The sequence below is a fragment of the Crocuta crocuta genome, unplaced genomic scaffold (genome assembly GCF_008692635.1).
Source record: "Crocuta crocuta isolate KB4526 unplaced genomic scaffold, BGI_CrCroc_1.0 scaffold10, whole genome shotgun sequence".
In the NCBI taxonomy this organism is placed as follows: domain Eukaryota; kingdom Metazoa; phylum Chordata; class Mammalia; order Carnivora; family Hyaenidae; genus Crocuta; species Crocuta crocuta.
Genome location: NW_027527551.1, coordinates 7,220,632 through 7,242,589, shown reverse-complemented (window position 1 = coordinate 7,242,589; position 21,958 = coordinate 7,220,632). Strand labels below are relative to the sequence as shown.

At 36.3% G+C, this 21,958-nt stretch overlaps 1 protein-coding gene across 2 annotated transcripts in view; it reads right to left on the bottom strand.

The window, feature by feature from the left end:
• Window positions 1–3,274: 3,274 nt before the first annotated feature.
• The window catches only part of MNAT1 (MNAT1 component of CDK activating kinase), a 204,678-nt gene continuing 185,994 nt past the window's right edge, over window positions 3,275–21,958 (bottom strand). Inside the window, exon 8 of one of the 2 annotated variants that reach the window (XM_077769420.1) lies at window positions 3,275–3,737. In XM_077769420.1, coding sequence (XP_077625546.1) covers window positions 3,617–3,737 — 121 coding nt within the window. In that variant the 3' untranslated portion in view covers window positions 3,275–3,616. The remainder of the gene's footprint in view (window positions 3,738–21,958) is intronic. The other variant, XM_077769428.1, reaches the window with a different exon arrangement.

The window sequence follows — 21,958 nt, the reverse complement described above, 5'->3', positions numbered from 1 at the left end:
TCAGGCTTCACAAACCATGTTTCTGTTGCTGCTCAACCCTGTCATAGCAGTCCTCAGAGCAGCCACGGACAGTATTGTTTTGGCCACTCTATGCCAAAACAAATTTTATTAATGGATACTGAATTCGAATTTTTTACGCTTTTCAGTTAAAAAGTATATTATTTTGGCTTTTTTTCAGCCTTAAGAAATGTAGACAACAATTCTAGTTCATGGAACATACAGAAACAGGCACCAGCTGGATTTGGCCAGGGGTCCAGAGTTGGCCTTCTGATCTAGGTGAAGAGATTTTTAATTTGCAAGTAGGAATGGGAATTTTTTCCCCTAGTATTGTACATTGATATAGTGGGTTGTAAATATTACCTATGGGTACAAATATGTTCTTATTCATACATGTAAAGTGGTAAGATTCTTGCCTCTATTTAGTCAACCTTTAGACAAAATATGCAATATATAATTGTAAAGGAAATGCAAACTTTAAAAGCCTCTATTAACATTGTAACTCCTTCCCCTATACCCTCAGAGTGGATAACTGAATGTATGATATTTCATTATTTAAAGTTATGCCCACCCCTAAAGTTTTTAATGGGATAACCGGGTAACTGAACTCTTGATGTCCACTAGAAAATGACAGCTGGAAAGCTCACTAGATCCATCTTTTTCTTTTAAATATTTTTCCATGGTTATTTATTTTTGAGAGAAAGAAAACAGCATGAGCGAAGGAGGGGCAGTGAGAGAGGGAGACAACAGAATCTGAACTGGCTCCAGGCTCTCAGCTGTCAGCACAGAGCCCCATGTGGGGCTTGAGCTCACAAACCATGAGATCATGACCTGAGCTGAAGCTGTACACTTAACCAACTGAGCCACCCAAGTGCCCATTTTTCAACTTTGTTAGGTTTTTGACAAATTTTCTGCCACCTTAATTGTATTTTGAAATGATCACCTGACCATCAGTTGACAGCCTAAAGATAACATCTAAGAGAATTTAGATCAAATATTTATTGAATGAAATTAAGAAATACTAGCAGGGCAGCCCAATCATGATGTAAACGTATTCAGTACCATTAATATCTGCTTAATAGGAAGGTAGTTAATAGTCAAATCATGTTCTACGTAATGAATTTCTCAGAACTTCTCCCAAGGATATAAACAAAATTATTAAGTTGATGTCATTTACATACCATAAAATAACTACACATTTCATCTGTAAAACTTCCTGGAAGTCTTAGGAAGTTTGACTACTCAGACTTGATTCTACACAGCTATTGTTTATAAGCTTGACAGTTGGACAGTCATCTCTGGAGGATGGACTCGGACCACTTGGGTTCAAACCGACTGTGCTACTTTTAAGTTGTGTTGACTTTTGGCAAGTTAGTTAACCTCCCTAAGCCTTGGCTTCTCCATCTATTAAGATGGGTACAATAATACTACATTGTAAAGATTAGATGATAATACACAGTGCATGAAGTGCAGTGCTTGGTGCATAGGTATTGCTCAATAGTTGTTAACTATTGTTTCTGTGCTAGTGTTGATGAAAGACTTATACAGCCTTTTGTTTCTGAAAGGAAATCACTGGGAAGATAACCTCATCAATTCAGAATATTTGTTATTTAGTGAACTGTCAATAAGTGACCTTTCACCATTCCCTTTGATCTAATAGGGTCAGTTAACAACTTCTTAATTGGTCTATTGAACAAGGTATGGCAATAGTAAGAGCAAAATATTTATAAATACATAAAGGTTTTGGAATTCAACTTATTTGCCAAATCAGATGCAGGCAATTTCTACAATAAGGTAGATTCAAAAAAAGTTTTGAAAGCCTTTGAAGTGTTCTATTAATTAGGTCATTCATTTAAATACATTATACAAGTAACAGTGTTTCTTTTGTGGCAAGTGGATACTGTACTTTGGTAGCTGAGTACAGCAAAACCTTAACTGTAAGTCCAATATTCTCAGTATTCTTTGAACAGATTTATAGACTATACTTAAAACCCTAATCCTCAATTGGAGAATGCTGACAGATATGAAAAATAAGATGCAGCCTTTGTATAGATAGGAATAGACTTTAAAAAAAGGTTTTAATTCTAGCTTTTTATTAACTTGTATATATGATCTTAGCCTACTCAATTATTTGATGCCTTGGTTTTCTGTTATCAAAGATAATTAGAACTATAGGGACTCTTGAACAACACAGGAATTAGGGGCACTGTCACCCTCCCTGCCCTCCCCAACACTGGAAAATCCACATATAACTTTGACTCCCCCCAAAACTTAACTACTAATAGTGTACTGTTGACCAGAAGCCTTAACACAAATATAACAATTATCCATATTTTGTATGTTATACACTATATTCTTACACTATATGTCTTATACACTATATTCTTACAATAAAGTAAGCTAGAGAAAATGTTAAGAAAACCATAAGGAAGAAAAAATACATTTACAGTACTGTACAAAAAAATCCACATATAAGTGGTTCCATACAGTTTAAACTTGTTCAAGGGTCAACTGTATTGTAAAGATAAAGATATACCTCTGAAATTAACCCTGCTTAGTTAGGATTAATTAGGATATTCCACCCTAATGTAACCACATATCTTGTTTCACATAACTTTCGTCCCATGAAATTAACATCTGTTGTAATGGACATTTGATAGGAAATCCCTTAATTTCCTTGAGAAAATATGTCCCATACCCAGTGGTCTTTACGTAAGAGACTGATATAAGTTTGAGATGCTACAAATATCCATCCTGTCCACATCCAACTCTAAGTAAAATCCTGGGTATACTAAAAGCCTTTGAAGTTTCAACAGAAACTATATCAGAGTCTGCAATTTATTCCGGGAAATTTCGTTTAAAATGTATCCATTCCAGTCTCCAAGTTTTCATCATAAAATGAGCTCACATTTGAAGTGAAAGGTGCCATTTAAGTATTAAATTTTATTAACTTAATTCTTTGAATTTGTCGTTAAAACAGGTTAATACTCTCGTCTGGTTTATCCTAAGTGTGGCTCCCAGCTGGGAACTATATAATACCTTGATCAAGGTTGTCTCACTTTCCACTGCTCAAAACAGGCACTGTGTCCTTAAAACTGAGAGAGCGGCATTATCATGGGTCAAGTTTTACTTGCCACAACCTGCTGGNGGGGGCGGGGGGAGAACATTTTATGAGAAGAAATAATAGACTTGGATATTAACACTAAATGTCGTATTCAAAATGGCATTTTAAAATGTGTTCAAGTAAAACACTGTAATAAGAGAAAAACCACAAAACTTAATATAAACTCTAGCTTTATTTTTAAAAAGATTTTACAAGTCTGTCAACCTCAAGCATACATGGGTGAATTATTCATATCTTCCATAAGATGAAGTTTACAGCTTCAATCCCTCTCAGAAAAATATAAGTAAAAAATAAATCTTTTTCACATATATTCATCCACTATATTACTCAGCTTAGTTCTGAAATTTTCTCTTATAAATACTTTAACACAGCTGCTAGTGTGGTCGTACTGTTGTGGTGCAGCTGCATACGGCTATACTTTTACAAGTCTGCTTTACTTATGCTAGCTCCCTGGTTCGGCTCCAAGGTCCAAATCTTATAAAGAAGAAATAAAGGTTAACTGGGTTGCCAGAAAAGCCCACTGAATGCATCCTGTAGCGCTCTGTGACAAGCAAGAGAAGAAGTATAGCCTCCAGCAAGATCCTGTGGAGAGGCAGCTCGGACATGGTTTAAATACCTAAAACAAAAAGTATAGCGTTGATATAGAAAGCATATATAAATTAGTAACATTTTTAAAAGCAATCGTAAAACTCATGCAAATTTTAAAGAGGAATTCGAGACTGAAATGTTTGGACTTTCTAAATGCATTATTACCTTTTAAAAGGAAACTCATCACCGATATATAGAGTGCCTAAACTAGTTTAATTGTTACGCTAAATTGTAAGGCAAATTACATTAAGATCTAAAAACAGCTCTCAAGGAGGTTTCAAAAATAATACTGGCTATTAAATGCTCATTGTTCCCAATTTTTAAATGTTTACTTATTTATTTTGAAAGAGAGAGAGTGCACGGGGAGGGGAAGAGAAAGGGGGGGAGAGAGAATCCCAAGCAGGCTCTGCGTGACAGCTAAGAGCCCGATGACGCTGGGCTGGTTCTCATTAACGCTGTGAGATCATGATCTGAGCCAAAATCAAGAGTCAGGCAGGTGCTTAGTCGACACAGCCACCAAGGCATCCTTCACTGTTCCCAATTTTTGGAATTTACTTGTTTTGCTGGCTGTTGTTTGGGTACCTAGACTGCTATTCTCCTTCTGGCATACTCTTTTTTTTTTTTTAATGTTTATTTATTTTTGAGGGAGAGACAGAGACAGCACGAGCAAGGGAGTGGGACAGAGAGAGAGAGGGAGATACAGAATCTCAAGCAGGCTTCAGGCTCTGAGCTGTCAGCACAGGGCCCGACGTGGGGCTTGAACTCACAAACCGTGAGATCATCATGACCTGAGCTGAAGTTGGAAGCTTAACCAATAGTATTGTAATACTGTTATATTAATATTTTATATAAATATTGAATATTTTGCATAAATGTATTGTGAAACAAATACTTAAATGGAGGAGGGTTGAAAAATATACTAGTTACTTCAAATTTACTTCAGTATTACGAAAATATATTGTCTCCTCACAGGAAGGGAAATCTTAGAAAATTACATGTCCAAGAAATCTCTGAAAGCCTGATTTCAACAGAATGTCCTAATTAGTAAATACAGAAGTCTTTTGAACTGATCTCAAAAGACAATGTAACAGAATCCATTTTTCTCCAATCATACATATGTTATTTAGCAATTAAAACTTTCTACTTTGGTAAAGGTAGACAAACAAGCCTAAAATATGGGACAATTCTAGACAAAGAAGGTCAACTTGTTAGCATGACTAACAGCATTGTTGGGAAACAAATATTTCCAGCTTTGCTTTAATGCCTAGTTTAAGAAACCACATTGTTTCTTCAGGCCTCAGGAAGTTAAAGGAGCTTCACCCCACCTTAGAATTACGGGTATGGCAAATGAATAAATCAGGTACCAGAACATGTTAATAACTTGGAAACTTTTCTACTTATTCATTCAAACTTCCTGTGTGTCAAAGTCTTGATGCATGAGCAACTTATTATCTCTAACATAATAACAAGTCTGTTTTTCATTTGTATCCATGTTTAATATGGTTGTGTGATTAAAAAATATATGGCAATATAAGAGGCCAAAGAGAAAAAGTGGTCAAAGTAAGACGCAACATAAGCTCCTGGAATTGGCTATAATTTATTCACACTACCACAAATCAAGGTGTTAACTCAATTCTTTGCTTCTCTGCCAAGGGTGAAAAGGGAAAAGTGGAAGGAGAAAGGTAATTAATATTTATTGAGCAATGATCTACAAATTTTTTGATAGTATATTTATAGCAGTAAAAATATTTGAGCATGCATTTCCAGTATTTGTATACTTACTTATATATTATATACTTAATGTATTAATATATAGTATATAATTATATATAACATACTAATATAGAAGCATATTATAAAACAGATATGAATATTCAAAGAAGGAGATAAAAATTTTTCAACAAAAGTTCTAACATTTTCTCCCTATATCCGATCTTCTATACGTTGGTGAATGCATTCCATTTTGGAGGCTGTTGTTAAACAGTCATTGTCAAACTCTTATAGAACCTTATGTCCCATGGGATTTAAACAGGAATTCACCAAACCTACCACATGGACATAAAATTATCTGCTCATTGGGGTGCCTGGGTGGCTCAGTCAATTAAGTGTCTGACTTCAGCTCAGGTCATGATCTTACAGCTCATGGGTTCAAGCCCCACAAAGGGCTCTGTGCTGATAGCTCGGAGCCTGGAGCCTGCTTTGCATTCTGTGTCCCTCTCTCTCTACCCCTCCTCTGTTCACACTCTATCTCTAAAAATGAATAAATGTTAAAAAACCATTTTTAAAAAATATCTGCTTATTCCATCCCAGGACACAAGAAAATGTCCACTGTCAAGACTGTGATGCATGAGAAATGATATAAATTAGATAAGTTACCTCAGAAGTCTAAAAATCAAGCTGGAACACCATAAAATCCATTTCTCTTCACTGAGAACTCAAAACCCATCAAACAAACAAGTATCTTGGAAATGAAACATTCCATTCCTGATACAAGTTTCCAGGTAAATTTTATCCATATACCAGACACTACTCTATTAACCTTCCTTTCCTCAGACCCTCAAAAGAAAAGTACAGCCTTAGCTCCAGTGGCAGTTCTTTTCTGGCAAAATTCAGGTACAACCGGAGATGTCTGTCAACCCTAAGAAGCCAACTATCATGAAGAGAATTGGTTTTCATAGCCGTAATAGAAACCACTGTGCAACTAGTTGTTTTGATTCATCACATTTTCGTACAACTTGCTTCTGGGAAAGTTGAGTCATACCATTTCTGGCTTGGCAATTCAAGCATAAACTTGAAGTGTACATACAGCTTTTTATATGTTATCCTGAGAAACCTGAAACAGCTGCACTGCTGGCAGGAAAACACAGGACCACCAGTAAAATATCCAAAACAGTTGCATCTTTTAATTTATGACTGTGCACTGTTTCCATAAAGAGTATATAAAACAGTTCAACTTTTTATAGGTAAAATGTAATAAACAGTCATACTCACTGATGCCATAAATGTGCAAAAAAAAGTTTATTTAAAATGATTAATTAGTGTCCCAAAATAGGATTTCTTGAACAGTCATAATCCAGAGCAATGAACAAATATTTTAAAATTTTAGTTATTAATGCTAAGTTGTAGATTCTTACTGCCAAAATCAAGTCAAATAAAATTTCTTTGTATAGCACTGAAGAAAATACATTTCCCTTCTAGCAATCATTTACATTAAACACGTCTGTGAGCACAGTTCTTTAAAGACCTGCTTATTTACATTACTGTTTTTGATCTCTAGGGCTACACAAAATAGTTACTGTTAAATATTTCAATCTCTTTTCACCATGGCAACCTACATTAATTCCAATTTTAAAAAATAAAACATAATTCATTCTTACTGAACTGTGGGCTTTTATTTTCTAGGTATTTTAACTTAATGTTCTTAAACCCTTTAATTACTGTGGTGCACCAAGGTATTGTAAAGGACCTGCCACACTGAACCCACACAATGAGAATTTAGCATTTTGCCTACTTTTTCACATTAATCCCCATCTATGTTGTTTTAATTCTTTCATGACCATTACAAGTACCTCACTGAATAGGATTCCTGGGGTTTCTGGCAAAGGTCAGTATCATTTCATGTACACCTTTATACAACAGAATGAGGAAGAAGTCTTAGCCAAATTTATTTCTAAAAGTCAAGCTCAGTTGGATTTTGGAGCCTGGAGGTAATTGCTCTGACTATTTAGCCAATCCCAGGACAGTATTTCTGTTTTTCATGGGTTTATTTTAAATACCTGTAAATCTTATAAGCAGAAACCAGGAAAGAAAAAAAGAGGTTTGCTTACTTTGGTATCTATACCTTATTTTTACTAAAAGCAGACTAAACTCAAAGCTTTAAAAATCATACCTTTGATTATTTTCTTAATAAGACTAAAAAAAAAGTATGCTTTCAAAAGCATGTCTGAGATAATTCCTATACAAAGGGCATCTTGTGCCCTAATTTATACTCTGTCTAAAGTTGCCTTCCTTTGCCATTACCCATCAAAATCCCTTTCAAACAGACTTTAGAGGAGGGGGAGGAAAAGGAGGGAGTGGACCTTGTGAGAGAAGTAAGAAAGGATTAAGCATTCAAAAACCACACTTGAAAGTTTGTTCCTGAACTTTGATTTCCTACACTGTCATTTTCTTCTGTTACATTTAGCAGCTTTTACTCCCAAAGAAGGTGGTATAATTTACACTTAGCTTCAGAAAGACTTCATTTACTCAGTTCTTTTACATAAGAGAGTTCCTCTGAGATTACTCTTTTACTATTTCCCTTCCTTTAAAAGCCCTATATCGACCATCTGGCTAAAGTCTTGGACTCAACTCATTTTTAGTGCTATTCAACAAAGCTTTGAGTCCTCAGCTAGGGGCAGAGGGCAGGGTTGTCACTCAAGACCAGGAGGCAGCACTCTTCCCCTCCAGTCATAACCTCCTCATGAAAACCCTTGAAACACTTTGGCTCTAGAGAATGAAAGAATCTTGAAAGTGAAATTGAAATTAAAATGTGAAGTTCATATTAGTTTCCTTTACCTCAAATTACCAGGCCCAATGGACAGTTAAAAAAAAAAAAAAAAAAAAGTCCAGGTTTTTAACTCTATAGCTTTTTGCTTTCCTAAGAAAAGGGGTGAACTCTAGAGACTAAGATTTTTCTTTTCACAAGTGGGCCCATTTGTAACCCTGAATTTAAAGCCACTATGTATCAAACAGACCAAGTACCTCTGCCTCCCAGCCTACAAAATTCAAATCTAAGTGCCATTAAGAGACATCAGCCAGCTGATCTCAGCTGTCAAGACCAAGAGCTCTTATAAGAAATTCAGCCAAGGTTATAAAAGATTTACATGAACAACCTGAAGTCTATCTCAATAGGTTTAAAAACAAATAGAGCAACAACGTGCTCAATTATCACTAAAAAGCAGAAACATTCTGAAAACTGAGACTAGTGCTCAGGTGCCAGAACCCAACCATGATGTCAGAACAATAGACAAACTGTCTACAGAGGGAAACTGACAATCATATATTCGAACATAAATGAGGAAAGCACTTCAAGTCAGAACTACTGTCCATAATTCTGAGGGCAGTATGGATATAAAAACACAAGACTTCATGAACTCCATCCAAAATATAAGAAACTTCCATAATCATGATACTATTCTTCACTTCATTATCTACCCTGCATGTGAGAACACAAATTGAATAAACTAATTATTAAAGCTATTTTCAGATTTATACTATATATACACTTGGGAATCTAGTAACCAATTTATTCCAGACACTTAGACCATCTGAACACCAAAGCTCAGATTTGGAAATTAAAAGCCACATGGTGCACAAGTATACAGCTGAATACAGATTGCTCAAATAAGCCTTTCTGAATTATAACTAAAAGTGTGCAATTTAATGCTATCAAATAACACACTAAGCATTTTTAGGAGAGGGTAGCTGTTACTGAAAGTTAATGTAACTACAAAGTAAAAGGAATACCTTCTTGATTTGAGTGTAAATGACTGAACACATAAAAGATAAAGCTACTTAAGTGTTGACATATTCTATGAAGAATTTTGTTGGTAGTTCTGGATATCTCAAATGAGAGACTGCTAAGGATAGATTCCATCTGTATAATACAGATAAATACAAGAGTATCTCAGGAATCAGATGCTATGAGATAAACTTGAATAGAGACATGATAACAGATAATAAATGATAGACATATATCAAATGATTTTTGATAAATCTTAAGTATACTCCTTGAGGCGCTGGGGTAGCTCAGTTAGTTAAGTGTCCGACTTCGGCTCAGGTCATGATCTCACGGTTCGTGGGCTTGAGCCCTGCGTCAGGCTTTGTGCTGACAGCTAGCTCAGAGCCTGGAGCCTGCTTCATATTCTGTATCTCCTTCTCTCTCTGACCCTTCCCTGCTCACACTCTCTCTCTCAGAAATAAATAAAACATTAAAATAAATAAATAAATAAATATACTCCTCAAAAATCAGAAGTTGTTTATCTCAGTTATATGTTTGGCTAATTTCAATATTATTCTAAATGCTTACATGAGATTAAGCAGGAAAATGGTATAAATAAGTTTTTAATTACTGATTCTCAAAACATTATGATACTCATCTTTATGAATTTATTCAAAATAACCGGAGGAGAGAAGGGAAGACAAAGTTTCATGAAAAATCTAAAAATAACAAATCATATCAGAGTCATAAAAATAACAAATCATATATAGATTTTGTATATACCAGTGAGGGACAAGTATCACTTCTGTGGTAAAAATACAGTAGAGACCATAAAAACAAATATCCTAGTTTCTGATTTTTTTTTTTTAAGGTTTATTTATTTTTGAGAGAAAGAGACACTGAGCAGGGGAGGGGCAGAGAGAATGAGGGAGAGAGAGAATCCCAAGCAGGCTCTACACTGTCAGCATAGAGCCTGACATGGGGCTTGATCTCGTGAACCATGAGATCATGACCTGAGCCGAAATCAAGAGTTGAATGCTTAAGTGACTGAGCCACCCATGCACACCTAGTTTCTGATAATTTCAAAAATTTTAGTGCCTCACTCTGGCTTATTTAATGTAATTTTTTACTGTGAATTCCATGTAACAGATGTATGCCAGAAGTTTCATCATATCTTTATACAGGCAGGATGGTAATTTTTCCCCAAGGTGGGACAGGCAAAATGCAGAAATTCATATGTATGCAGTACATTCCTTCTTCAAAAAATTAAAACAAATTACTGAGTGCCTACTCTGTGGCAGGTACTGAAGCAACTCTGTGAATAAACCAGAGAGCAGACTCCATATTCTCATGGACCTTATAATTCAGCAGAGAATAAAAGATGTTAAATAATGAATATTATGAATGAGAAAGTCAGGGCTCTATCAGTGTAGATTCAAAGGAAGCCAATATGAACAAGTTCAGAAAAGGTCTCCCTAAGGAAAGACAGACTCAGGCCCAAAGGATGAGGAAGAGTTAATGACTAGCAAGGCAAGAGGAACAGAGCAGCAATCCAGTGCAGCAAGGCGTCATAGCACGTATTAAGAATATGGGGGAAAGATGGCTGAGCACGAGGCTAGAGATGCTGGCAGAAAGGATCCAAAAGGAGACCTTATAAGAAATGTATATATAAAAAACTGTGAATTTTATTCAAAGGGCAATGGGAAGCCATTGAAAAGCTACCGTTAGAAATCTGGTTATTTAAGCTACTTTGGCTGTACAATGGATGGGAGAAAACCAGGAGTCAATTAGAGATAGATGCTTGATAAGAATGTTTCTCTATTCCAGGCTTAACATCATGGTCACCTGGATGAGGGAAGGGGAGGGGAGGGGAGGGGAGGGAAGGGAAGGGAAGGGGAGGGAAGGGAAGGGAAGGGAAGGGGAGGGGAGGGAAGGGAAAGAAAAGTACTGGTTTAAGAGAGATTTTAAAACCAACAGAATGAGTGGATATGTGAGCAAGAGAAGGGAAGGAGAAATTGGTGTCAAAGTCAACTTCCAGCTCTCTAGTCATGTGGAACAGGAAATGTCCCCTCACAGAGACAATGGAAAACTGGAAGAGAAACAAACTGGTGTGGGAGAGAAGAGAAGGGAAAGATCATTAGTTTAATTTTGGAGTTAAGTCTGAGGTGGTTATAGAAGAGACACATGAGTAGAGATACAGAGTAGCAGCTGGATATATGGGCCAAGTGATAAGAAGAAAATTATAGAATGAAGGTAACAATTTGGGAGTCATCACTATTTGGACGGTATCTGAAACCATCAGGTAGATGCTAATATTTAGGGATAGAGGAAAGAATGAGAGAAGAGAGGGCCTAAGGCAGAAGCCTAGAGAACTCTAACATATAATGATATGCCAGAAAAGAAACCATGGTGGTGAATTTTATGTGTAAACATAAAATTATGTTGAATGGGCCACAGGATGCTGAGATTATCTGGTAAATCATTATTTCTGTGTGTCTAGGAGGGTGTTTCTGGAAGATACTAGCATTTAAATTGGTGAACTCCCTAATATGAGTGGGTATTATCCAATCTGTTGAGGACCTGAGAATAACAAAAAGGCGAAGAAAGACTGAATTTACTCTGCCTGACTGAGCTGGGACATCAATCTTCTCCTGCCCTGAGGGGTAGCATCTAGACTTGATCTGGCATCTACACCATTGGTTCTCTCTTAGGCGTTTGAAATATACCACTCTGGCTTTCCTAAATCTCTAGATTTTAGGAAGTAGATCATGGGCCTTCTAAGCCTCCATAATCACATGAGCCAATACTTTATAATAAATCTGTTCTCTCTCTTCTCTCTCCTCCCTCTTCTCTCCCCCCCCCCCCTTTACTGGTTCTACTTCTCTAAACAACCGTGACTAATACAGAAGCTAATATGTTTTGAAGTGAAGGGTGTGTTCATGTGTGCTAAGTGTTGCCATCCCCTACCAATATCTTATGCATTCTCTTCCCCTAGATTTTAAAAAAAGGTATAAGCAAGGAAGATTAAGCCTCTTGGAAAGGTGTTAGAACCTACTACGTGTGCTTGACTCCCTGTAATTTCAAGGATAATAACAGTAGAGACAGAGATGAGAAACCTATTAGATTTCTCCATCTAGGGCCTCTTCGTGGTATTTACAGCAGTAATGTTTCTTAGAGCAAAAGAACAAAAGAAACAACTGAAATATCCACTGACAGAAAAATGGGCAAATAAACTGTTACTTACACAGTGGAATACTGTACAGCAGTGAAAACAAAGAATATACAGCTTTACACATGTATCAACACTGCTGACTCTCACAAACAATGCTAAGTAAAAGCAACAACAAAAAGCAAGTTACAGAAAATAGGTAGCGCATGGTTCATTCATATAAAGTTCAGAAATGCTAAGTATACATGGAATAGATATGACCAAACTGTAAAAAAAAAAAAAAGGAAGTAAATGAGAATCAGCATATTCAGGGTGACTGAATCTCTGATGTGAGGTGGGACCACAATAAAGAGAAGAAGAATGCATGCAGAGAGGACTTCTACAGCACTGGTTATGCTCCATCTCATCTCCTAAGCTAGTGAATGGAATTCAAAATACAGGACTTGAAGGAGTAGAGAAGGGAGATGCAATGAGAATGGAAAAAACTGGGGGCACCTGGGTGGCATAGTCAGTTAGAAATCCAACTCTTGATTTCAGCTCAGGTCATGATCTTCCCATTCATGGGATCAAGCCCTGCATCTGGTTCTACGCTGACCTGGGATTCTCTCTCTCGTCTCTCTCTGTCCCTGCCCTGCTCACGCACTTTCTCTCAAAATAAACTTAAAAGAAAATTAAAGGGGCACATGAGTTGAGCAGTCAGTTGAGCATCTGTCCCTTGATCTTGGTTCAGGTCATGATCTCCTAGTTCGTGGGTTTGAGCCCCACATCGGGCTCTGTGCTAACAGTGGTGAGCCTGCTTGGGATTCTCTCTCTTCCCCTCTCTCTGCCCCTCCCCACTCTCTCTCTTTATCCTTCTCTCTCTCAAAATAAACATGTTTTTGATTTAAAAAATGGAAAAAATTCAGCAATTGTTTTATTATTACTCTTTGTAAAATTATGTATATTTTTCTATGTATGAAATTTTTTTAAAAAGTAATGCAAAGAGTATAGCCATTAATCCAGTACACAATCTGCATATAAAAGCAAACCATTCTTAGTTGGTTTTAGCTTCATAAAAATATTACTACTTTGATTTCATTTGCAATGATTCATGTTAATTATAATAATTTATTTTAAAATATGTTTAGTACTGCAATGTTACCTTCATATTGTTCTCTATACTATTTTAGTGGACTCTGGTTTACAAGCAAGGTGAAAACATTAATTTAAGATAGGAAAAGTTAGTAAAATCAGATTTATTTGCAAAGAACCCTTTGAAGAATACACATCTAAAGACCAAGCCTACGTACTGATCAGTAGTTAAAAAGCTGATCTTCTAAAGCAGCAGAAATAAAGTGGCAGATGAAATTGGTTAAGTGGTCAAGGAGACCTCAGCCAAAGCCCTGATAATCTGGAATATTCCCCATGATAATGCTGCAGATTTCTATTTCTTTACCAGAATCAAACATGCTGAGCCTTCTGTGGCTAATATTAAGGTAACAGCCTAGACAGATAAACCAAATCCAGCTCCTCTCTCTGTCCAATGGTAGTTAGTTAAGCACCCTCCTAAATTTGCCAAACTCACTGGTGTGAGTTTTTGCTGAGTGCACTCTGTAAATGAAATACAAACAACCTCAGTCCTCTCTCCTGTATCATTTCCCTTTTCTTCCCTGTACCACCAGATAAACACATAAAGACATCATGGGCTACTAGAAAGGACAAAGATTTTGGAAACATACATTTAGGTTTGAATCTCTCCTTGGACAATTACAAACATTATGATTTGAAAGTGCTCTAATTTTTTTGATCCTTGTCTCCTCATCTGTAAAAGAAACGAGGAGGCAATACTTCCTCATAGTGTTTTTATTAGACTGAACAAGAAAATGTGTGTAATACATCTGGCAAAGAACAGATACATACAATAAAGTACATATCCCTGACCACCCTACATATTCTCTTTGATACTATTAATACAAAGTATACTCTCACAATAGCCCAAATTTCCAAAGTGCTTTACCTTCTGCTAATTAATATGTACCTCTCCTTTCCCAACTCTGTGACCTTCCTGCCTCTTCCCACATCTATTTCAACAACATTTAATAGTGTTGCCCTCTCTCTTCCTCCTTTCACTGTACCCTAATTATAAAGATTCAAGTGGAGGTTTTGTTTATGTTTTTTAAATTAGCCAAAAGATAAGAAGTAGTCCAGCTTGTTCATCTTTTATCACAGGGTAATAGAATAAGCCAAGGATGCCAACATTTTCATGTTAAAAGACAAATGGGGAAATTTGCATATATACATATTTATAATATATTTATATAAACATATATGTACAGATCTGTATTTCACAAATACACAAATAACACACTCTAGTAAGATTTCAAAAGTTAAATTGCTACATTATTTCCACTCTCATATCCTATATTTTGATTCTCATCAACACTGAATGGACATTTCTCTGTTCTTACCCCCCCTTCCCCCACCATCTTCCTCCACCTCTCTATATCTGGAGACAGCATCCAGCTATAAAATGCTCTTAGCCTGTGACTTCCATAAGGATGCCTATAATTTGGGCCACACTCCTACCGCTTTCACACAGGATTCCTTAAATTTCTCTTTTCCACCTGCTTCCTAATTACTAGTTTTCTTCTTGGTTTACCTCATCTACTCTTTTCTTACTATTATTTAAATTCCAGTTAGTTAACATACAATACAATACTGGTTTCAGGAGTAGAATTCAGTGATTCATCACTTACATTCAACATCTAGGGCTCATCATAAGTGCCTTCCTTAGTACCTATCACCTATCTAGTCCATCTCCCACCTCCCTCCCTCCATCAACTCACAGTTTGTTCTCTATCCTTAGGAGTCTCTTGTGGTTGTTTCTTTCTCTCCTCTTCCTCCCTCCCATATATTCATCTGTTTTGTTTCTTAAATTCCACATATGAGTGAAATCTATGGTACTTGTCTTTCTCTGATGGACTTATTTTGCTTAGGATAATATATTTTAGCTCCATTCACGTGACTGCAAATGTCAAGATTTCATTCTTTTTGATGGCTGAGTAATATTCCACATGCACGTGTGTGTATGTGTGTGTGTGTGTGTGTGTGTGTGTGTGTATACACCTCCTCCGCTTCTTCAGTCTTCATTGTGACTATATCCAGTTAGTTTTGCATCTCAATTACAGCATTTTTCATTTCAGCCTGGCCAGCTTTTAGTCTTTTATCTCTGCAGCAAGGGTTTCTCTGGTGCCTTCTATGCTTTTTTTAAGCCCAACTAGTAGTCTTATGATTTGTTCTAAATTCTTGTTCAGATATATCATTTATATCTATTTTGAGCAAGTCCCTGGCTATGATTGTCTTGACCTTTCTTTTGTGTAGAATTCCTCTATCTTGTCATTTTGGCTAAGTTTCTTTCTTGTGCATGTTTTGAAAGCTTGTTATGTTTCCTGTACTTTAGTGTCTTGCTCTTATTTCAGAGATGGAGCATATACTGTCAGTTCTGTCTGGCCCTCCAATTTTATTCCTACTCATCAGTAGCCAGGAAGGATCGTGGCTCGCACCCCTCAGCAGGCTCCAGAGCACAGTCTGGACTGGAGCAGCACCACACGCAGGGAGAGGCCAAGCCCACTTCCCCACAACCCTGCAGGCACCTCTTGCTACAGACACCACAACTTCCACCAGTCTCCTCGGTGACTATGATAATATTGTCCTCTCCTATTCCTTTTTTTTTTTTTTAAACATTTATTCATTTTTGAGAGACAGAGAAAGAGAGTTTGAGCAGGGGAGGGGCAGAGAGAGAGGGGGACACACAGAATGAAGCAGGCTCCAGGCTCTGAGCTGTCAGCACAGAGCCCAATGCAGGGCTCAAACCCACCAATCGTGAGATCATGACCTGAGCCGAAGACTTAACCCACTGAGCCATCCAGGTGCCCCAAGTCTTCTCCTGTTCTTGACTCTATCTCTGAAATGTATGGCTTCATTTATCAACTTTGTTGTACTAAACCTATAAATCTTTTGGTCTTTTGCCCTTCTTTCTTAGTTATAGCCTAGTATTTTTACCTGCTTGAGTGGCCTTTCATATTCAGGTGTCCCACTGGCACTACAAATTTAAATTTTCATAACTCAACTCATCTTCCTTTACAAACCTAGACTTGTGTCTGTGTTTCTTAATTTTTCTTAATCGTTTCAACAACTTCTAGAGTCATCTTAGAATCCTCTTCCCCCTGCATACCAATGAGAAATCTACATCACAGTATCTCTCTACAAACATCTATTTACTTCTCACATCATCTTCATTGCTGCTACTATTAACTAATTTTAGCTCTTTTTTTCTTTTACCTCTTTCATGGCCTATAGTTAATACTCTCCCAATTGGTTTCCCTATTTCTAGTACATTCTCTCTATTCCAAGCTGTTTATGGTTATCAAACTCATCTTCCTAAGGCAAAGCTCTGCATCACTCTCATACAAATAGACGTGCACTGGCTGCCTGCTATATGTAGAATAAAGGCCAAATTCCTTAGCCTACCATTCAAGGCCTACTGCACTTGATTCCAACCCACCTTTCTAAACATATTTCCCATTAATCATCTCCATGTACCCTGAATGTAAGCCAAAACCAACCATGAGGTTTTCAGTCATTCTCTATGAAAGCTTCATAACTACTCACTCCATGACATTGCTCATGCTATTTCATTATCTTGGAATGCCCTCACCATTGCTTGTCTTCCAAAGCTATGCTACAAATGTCAACTCCTCAATTTTGAACAAAGACATGAGAAGCTTAACTACACAACACAGAAATGTTATATACGGTATAACAAACAAAAATGGTAAAATAAACTAAGCTTAAAAGCAAGAGAAGAGGGGCTCCTGGGTGGCTCAGTCGGTTAAGTGTCCAACTCTTGATTTCGGCTCAGGTCATGATCTCACAGTTTGTGAGTTCGAGCCCCGTGACAGGCTCCACGCTGTCAGAGGAGGATTCTCTCTCCCGCTCTCTCTGCCTCTCCCCTCACTCTACCTCTCTCTCTCAAAATAAATAAACCTTAAAAAAAAAAAAAAAAGGCAAGAAAAGAAACTCTCAGGTGCCAGAAATTATTCAGGAACTCACAATCAAGAGCATGAGCAGAGCCTGAGGTTTAGAAGATGCTGGTTACCAAGTGATTCAATACCCAGAAAGGGACAGAAGATAGGCCTCAGGCCTGTCAGATATAAGAAGCTAGAACTGGGCTTGGTTCCCTACATATATGAATCTACAAAATGTCATCCCATCTATAAAACAACTTGTAGGAATATTCTGCTCACCGGCCTGAGACAGTCAGTCTAGGGGCATGGATAGAAAAGAATCACACATAAGAAATCACAATACCCAAGTCTGTTCCATCCTCAAGAAATTAAGAACAATGCCTCCAGATTCAGTGAAGCTAACAGAAGTTTGCTGAAGCAAAAAAAAAAAGTCTTTATTGGTATGCCTTCATAATCCAAGTAAGCCTCAAAGGAATATAACACCCACAGTTTAAAAAAAAAAATGGAATGAGTCTCATTTATAAAAGAGTTAGAAGACACAATCAATGATAGGACTACCACACCCAGACCCACAGCTAAGAGAAACTGAAAAACATGTATTTCATGGGAGAAGAGATGAATAAAGAAATAGATGCCATAAGACAAGAAATCAATAATATGAAAAGAACAAGTAGTTTCTTTAAAAAAAAAAAAAAAGAAACAGCAATTCTCAGAATAAAAGTCTCAATGGACAGACTTAGGACAAAAGTCTGAATAAAAGCAGTTGGTTATCCACAGATGTAGAAAAAATTAGTGAGTGGAAGATTATGGTAGGAAAACACAAAGAAGGAAGAATGTAGAGCTAAAAAGAAGAAAAATGGAAAGAACCACTACCAGGTATTTCAACAATTAGAAAATTAAACCCCAATGGGAAAAGCAGGATATAAGGAATAAAGATGTACAAACACCACTACCACTACTACTACCACAAACTGGTAACAATAACAACAGGGAAAATAGAAGGGGAAGTGTAAGGTCAAGCATGCTAATTGTTTATTTTGTTCAAAAAAAAGAAAGAAAAGAAAAGAGAGAGATTTAACCTTTAGACTCTTAAAAATAACATTTGTTAATTCTGGTTACTCTCTGTACTTCTCTCTGTTTAAAATACTTAGGTTTTCTCAGATTTTACCCCCTCTGGATTGCCCAGGCAGAATTACTTATTTGCTCCCCTGAATTTGCATAGCACTTTATCTTTACCTCTCTTGTAAGTGCCATAGCTATTTATAAACCTCACATATTCCCGGTCAATTTCCTGATAGCAAGATAAATATCTACTCACTAAACAGTCACTGCTTTTTTAAAAAAAATCATCCTTATATAAGCAGAGAATATACAATTTTTTTAATTAAATAAAAATTCTGGTTAGTTAAGAAACAGACCTAAAGAATGGTCATGATAACAGATGGCAAATAAAAAGACAGAGGACATGAAAAGAGTTATCACCACAAATTATAAAGCTGCAGAGGAAGACAGCATAGAACAAAATGGAAGACAGACTGAAGTATCAGTCCCTGAGGAATATGGGAAGATTTCCTGGAAATCAGAAGGTGCCTATAATAATAATAGAGAGATGGGATTTAATGTATAGTCTAAAATGACTTTAAACACAAATGAGTATTTTCTTTTTTTTTTTTAATAGAAGCAGAGACGAGTACTTTTTTAAAATTTTATTTTAGAGACAGCATGTGAGTAGGGGAGAGAGACAGAGGGAGAAGTAAAAGAAAGAAAGAGAGAGAGAGAGGAGAGGGAGGGAGGGGGGACAGAGAGAGAGAGAGAAAGGGGAGGGAGAGAGGGAGAGGGAGAGGGAGAGGGGGAGGGAGGGAGGGAGAGGGGGAGGGAGAGAGAGAGAGAGAGAGAGAGAGAGGGAGAGAGAGAGAGAGAGAATCTTAAGCAGGCTCCATGCTCATCATGGAGCCCAACATGGGGCTCGATCCCATGACCCTGTGATCATGATCTGAGCTGAAATCAAGAGTCAGAACACAATCAACTGAGCCACCCAGGTGCCCCAATAGGAGTATTTTCTTAAATAGGTATATTTGAAAATTGCTTTGAGATTTTATCATCCTCTGTTGCAAAGCTAACCTCTCAGTTTGTTAACCAAATTAATACTTAAAGATACATAATATAATGGAACATAGCTATGAAGGCAAAGAAAAACAAGAAATTCAAACAGAACTAGACCCACCCAAAGCAAGATCTTTTGCAAGATATTTATTTTTCCATTCAAACACCTTCTCAAAAGCTCTATTTCATACACTGGAATCTGAATCATGTCAATAACTTAGATAAATCCCTAAAGCAAACAATAACAAGCAAAGACAAAGTCAAGTGGATAAAATAACTAGTGTTTTCTCTTAATTATGGAAAATTCTATTTTTCTAGCAAGTAAAAACAGGTTCATAAAATATCTACTCAAGGGATCAGTGACTATAAGCAATAAAATCTGAAAAAGTTCTAAGAGTCCTGGTTTATGTATAATAATTTGAAGTTTTTAAGAATCATTTTTAATACTTAAGCTCATAGAAAACTTGCACTTTCTTCCAAAAGCTAAATCACAGCATTGGTTTGGGAAAAAAGTAATCCATGCCCATTATCATAAGTAATATGCTAATGTAATCAGTATTACCAAAAATGAAGCTTTTCTAGAATAGAATGCTTTAATAGTCAGTTAGTTGGTTAAATACTATTTGGTCCAAAACCTTCATGTGTAAAGAAAATATTTTCCTCTTATTTAAAAAATTATAGCATTATTTTCAATTTTCTGTTTTGCTTCCAGACTACATTTTTTGGCAATGTGTTATGACTCTGCACATGCTGGTATAATATTTTAAATAAAAACACATTCTAATCAGTTACATATGACTTCTTTTGAAGATGAAAAGTTTTTAAAAGTTTAAGTTTACAGAATGTGCTTCAATATTATAAAAATTCCTTATAGTTAAAAACTTAGACTTCTTATATTATTATCTTAAAAGATTAAAAGAAAGAAAGAAAAGAACCATACTGTTTTCTTGAAATATACCTTTTGGAGGAAAAATGTATTTCCATCTGTCATTCCAAAGTTCATAAAATAAACCCATCTTCTCACCTCTCGATCATACTTCGGGTGAGTGTCAACAAAAAGTGAAAAAGAAGCAAAATCCAAACTAAGATTAATCATGATAAATTTTGTCCCTAATTGGCCTCCATTTGTAAAAACTAATGTATTATTAGAACTAAAGATAGAAACATTTTTAATTGAAATGATATAAAATAAATACCAAAGGGATAAAATTCCATCCTTTTAAGAAGCACTTAAGACTAATCGATCCATGTGGTTCTGAAAATAAATTTTAAATGTTTCATAAAATAAATAAGAATAGTGTTTAAAGACAGTATACACAGTCCAGTGAGGAAAAAATACAGATTCCTAAAGCTGAGAGGCAACATTGGAAACCATGTCATCCTACTGCCTCATTAACAGATAAAATAGATACAGTAGCTGATCCCACATAATGTTAAAAGTTTTTACCTTCTTGGAAAGAATTCATTTATCAATTAACATATCTTGAAAACTTAATATGTACCAGTATTATGCTAGGTGCTAAATGAGAAAACAGTCTGTTCCCAAGTAACTCAGTCTAGTGTGAAGAAAGATAGGAAAATGAGTAATTTTTAAATATAAGAGAGCCAGAAGCCTCAAGAAAGGAGAGTGCAGAAGACAGATGTCAATATATGAAGGGAGAATGATAATTTGCCATGCAGATAAAGGGGCAAAGAGGGTATTCTAAAAAGAAGAATTTGAAGGGCCTTATATGCCTTGAATATTTTTAAAAATAAAGGGCACATATGAAAATGCTAGTAGATTAGTAATGCAATCTGACCTGAATTGTAGATATCTTGGTATGAAAGATGGACTGGAAGAAAGAGAGGATGAAAAGGAAGCAAAGTAAATAACTATGAGCATCTCTAGGGGCTATGACCCTAAGGACCTTAACTGTCTAATTACATGTGACATGGAAACAAGAGGAAATCTTTAACAACCCCCTAGTTTGGCTAGGCTAGCAAGTTTTACCACAACAGGATGTACAATAGTTAGAAGAGGTTTCACAAAGAAGCTAATTTCCACTGGGGATATAAAAAATTAGGTACTTGTCAAACACACAGGTAAAAAAATCGAGTTGGAAATTAGAGTTTAAAACAAGGAAAATTAATACAGGCTTAGGGCTTAATCTAAATCTCTCTACCTTTTTAACAGACTTTCCCAGAGTTCTTGGGTTCTGAGTAAGTGCCTTTAGGGCAACATGGAGGGCAGAATGGAGAGGAAAGCCAAGCTGGATCTGTCACCTCTACTGTAACAGAGTTTTTAGAAAGCATCTGTTTTACATTTTGAGGACCTAAGTAAGATTTTTAAAAACTATTCTGTTTCTTTAAAAAGTTTGAAAACTATTATAGTATAGCTTTAGAATCAAACTGATTTGGTGTTAAATCTTGATTACCCCTTAATAGTAGACTCAAAGTGATGTGGTTCTTCAGAGTTGTTATAAGTGATCGAGAACAAACTACAAGAAGTGCCT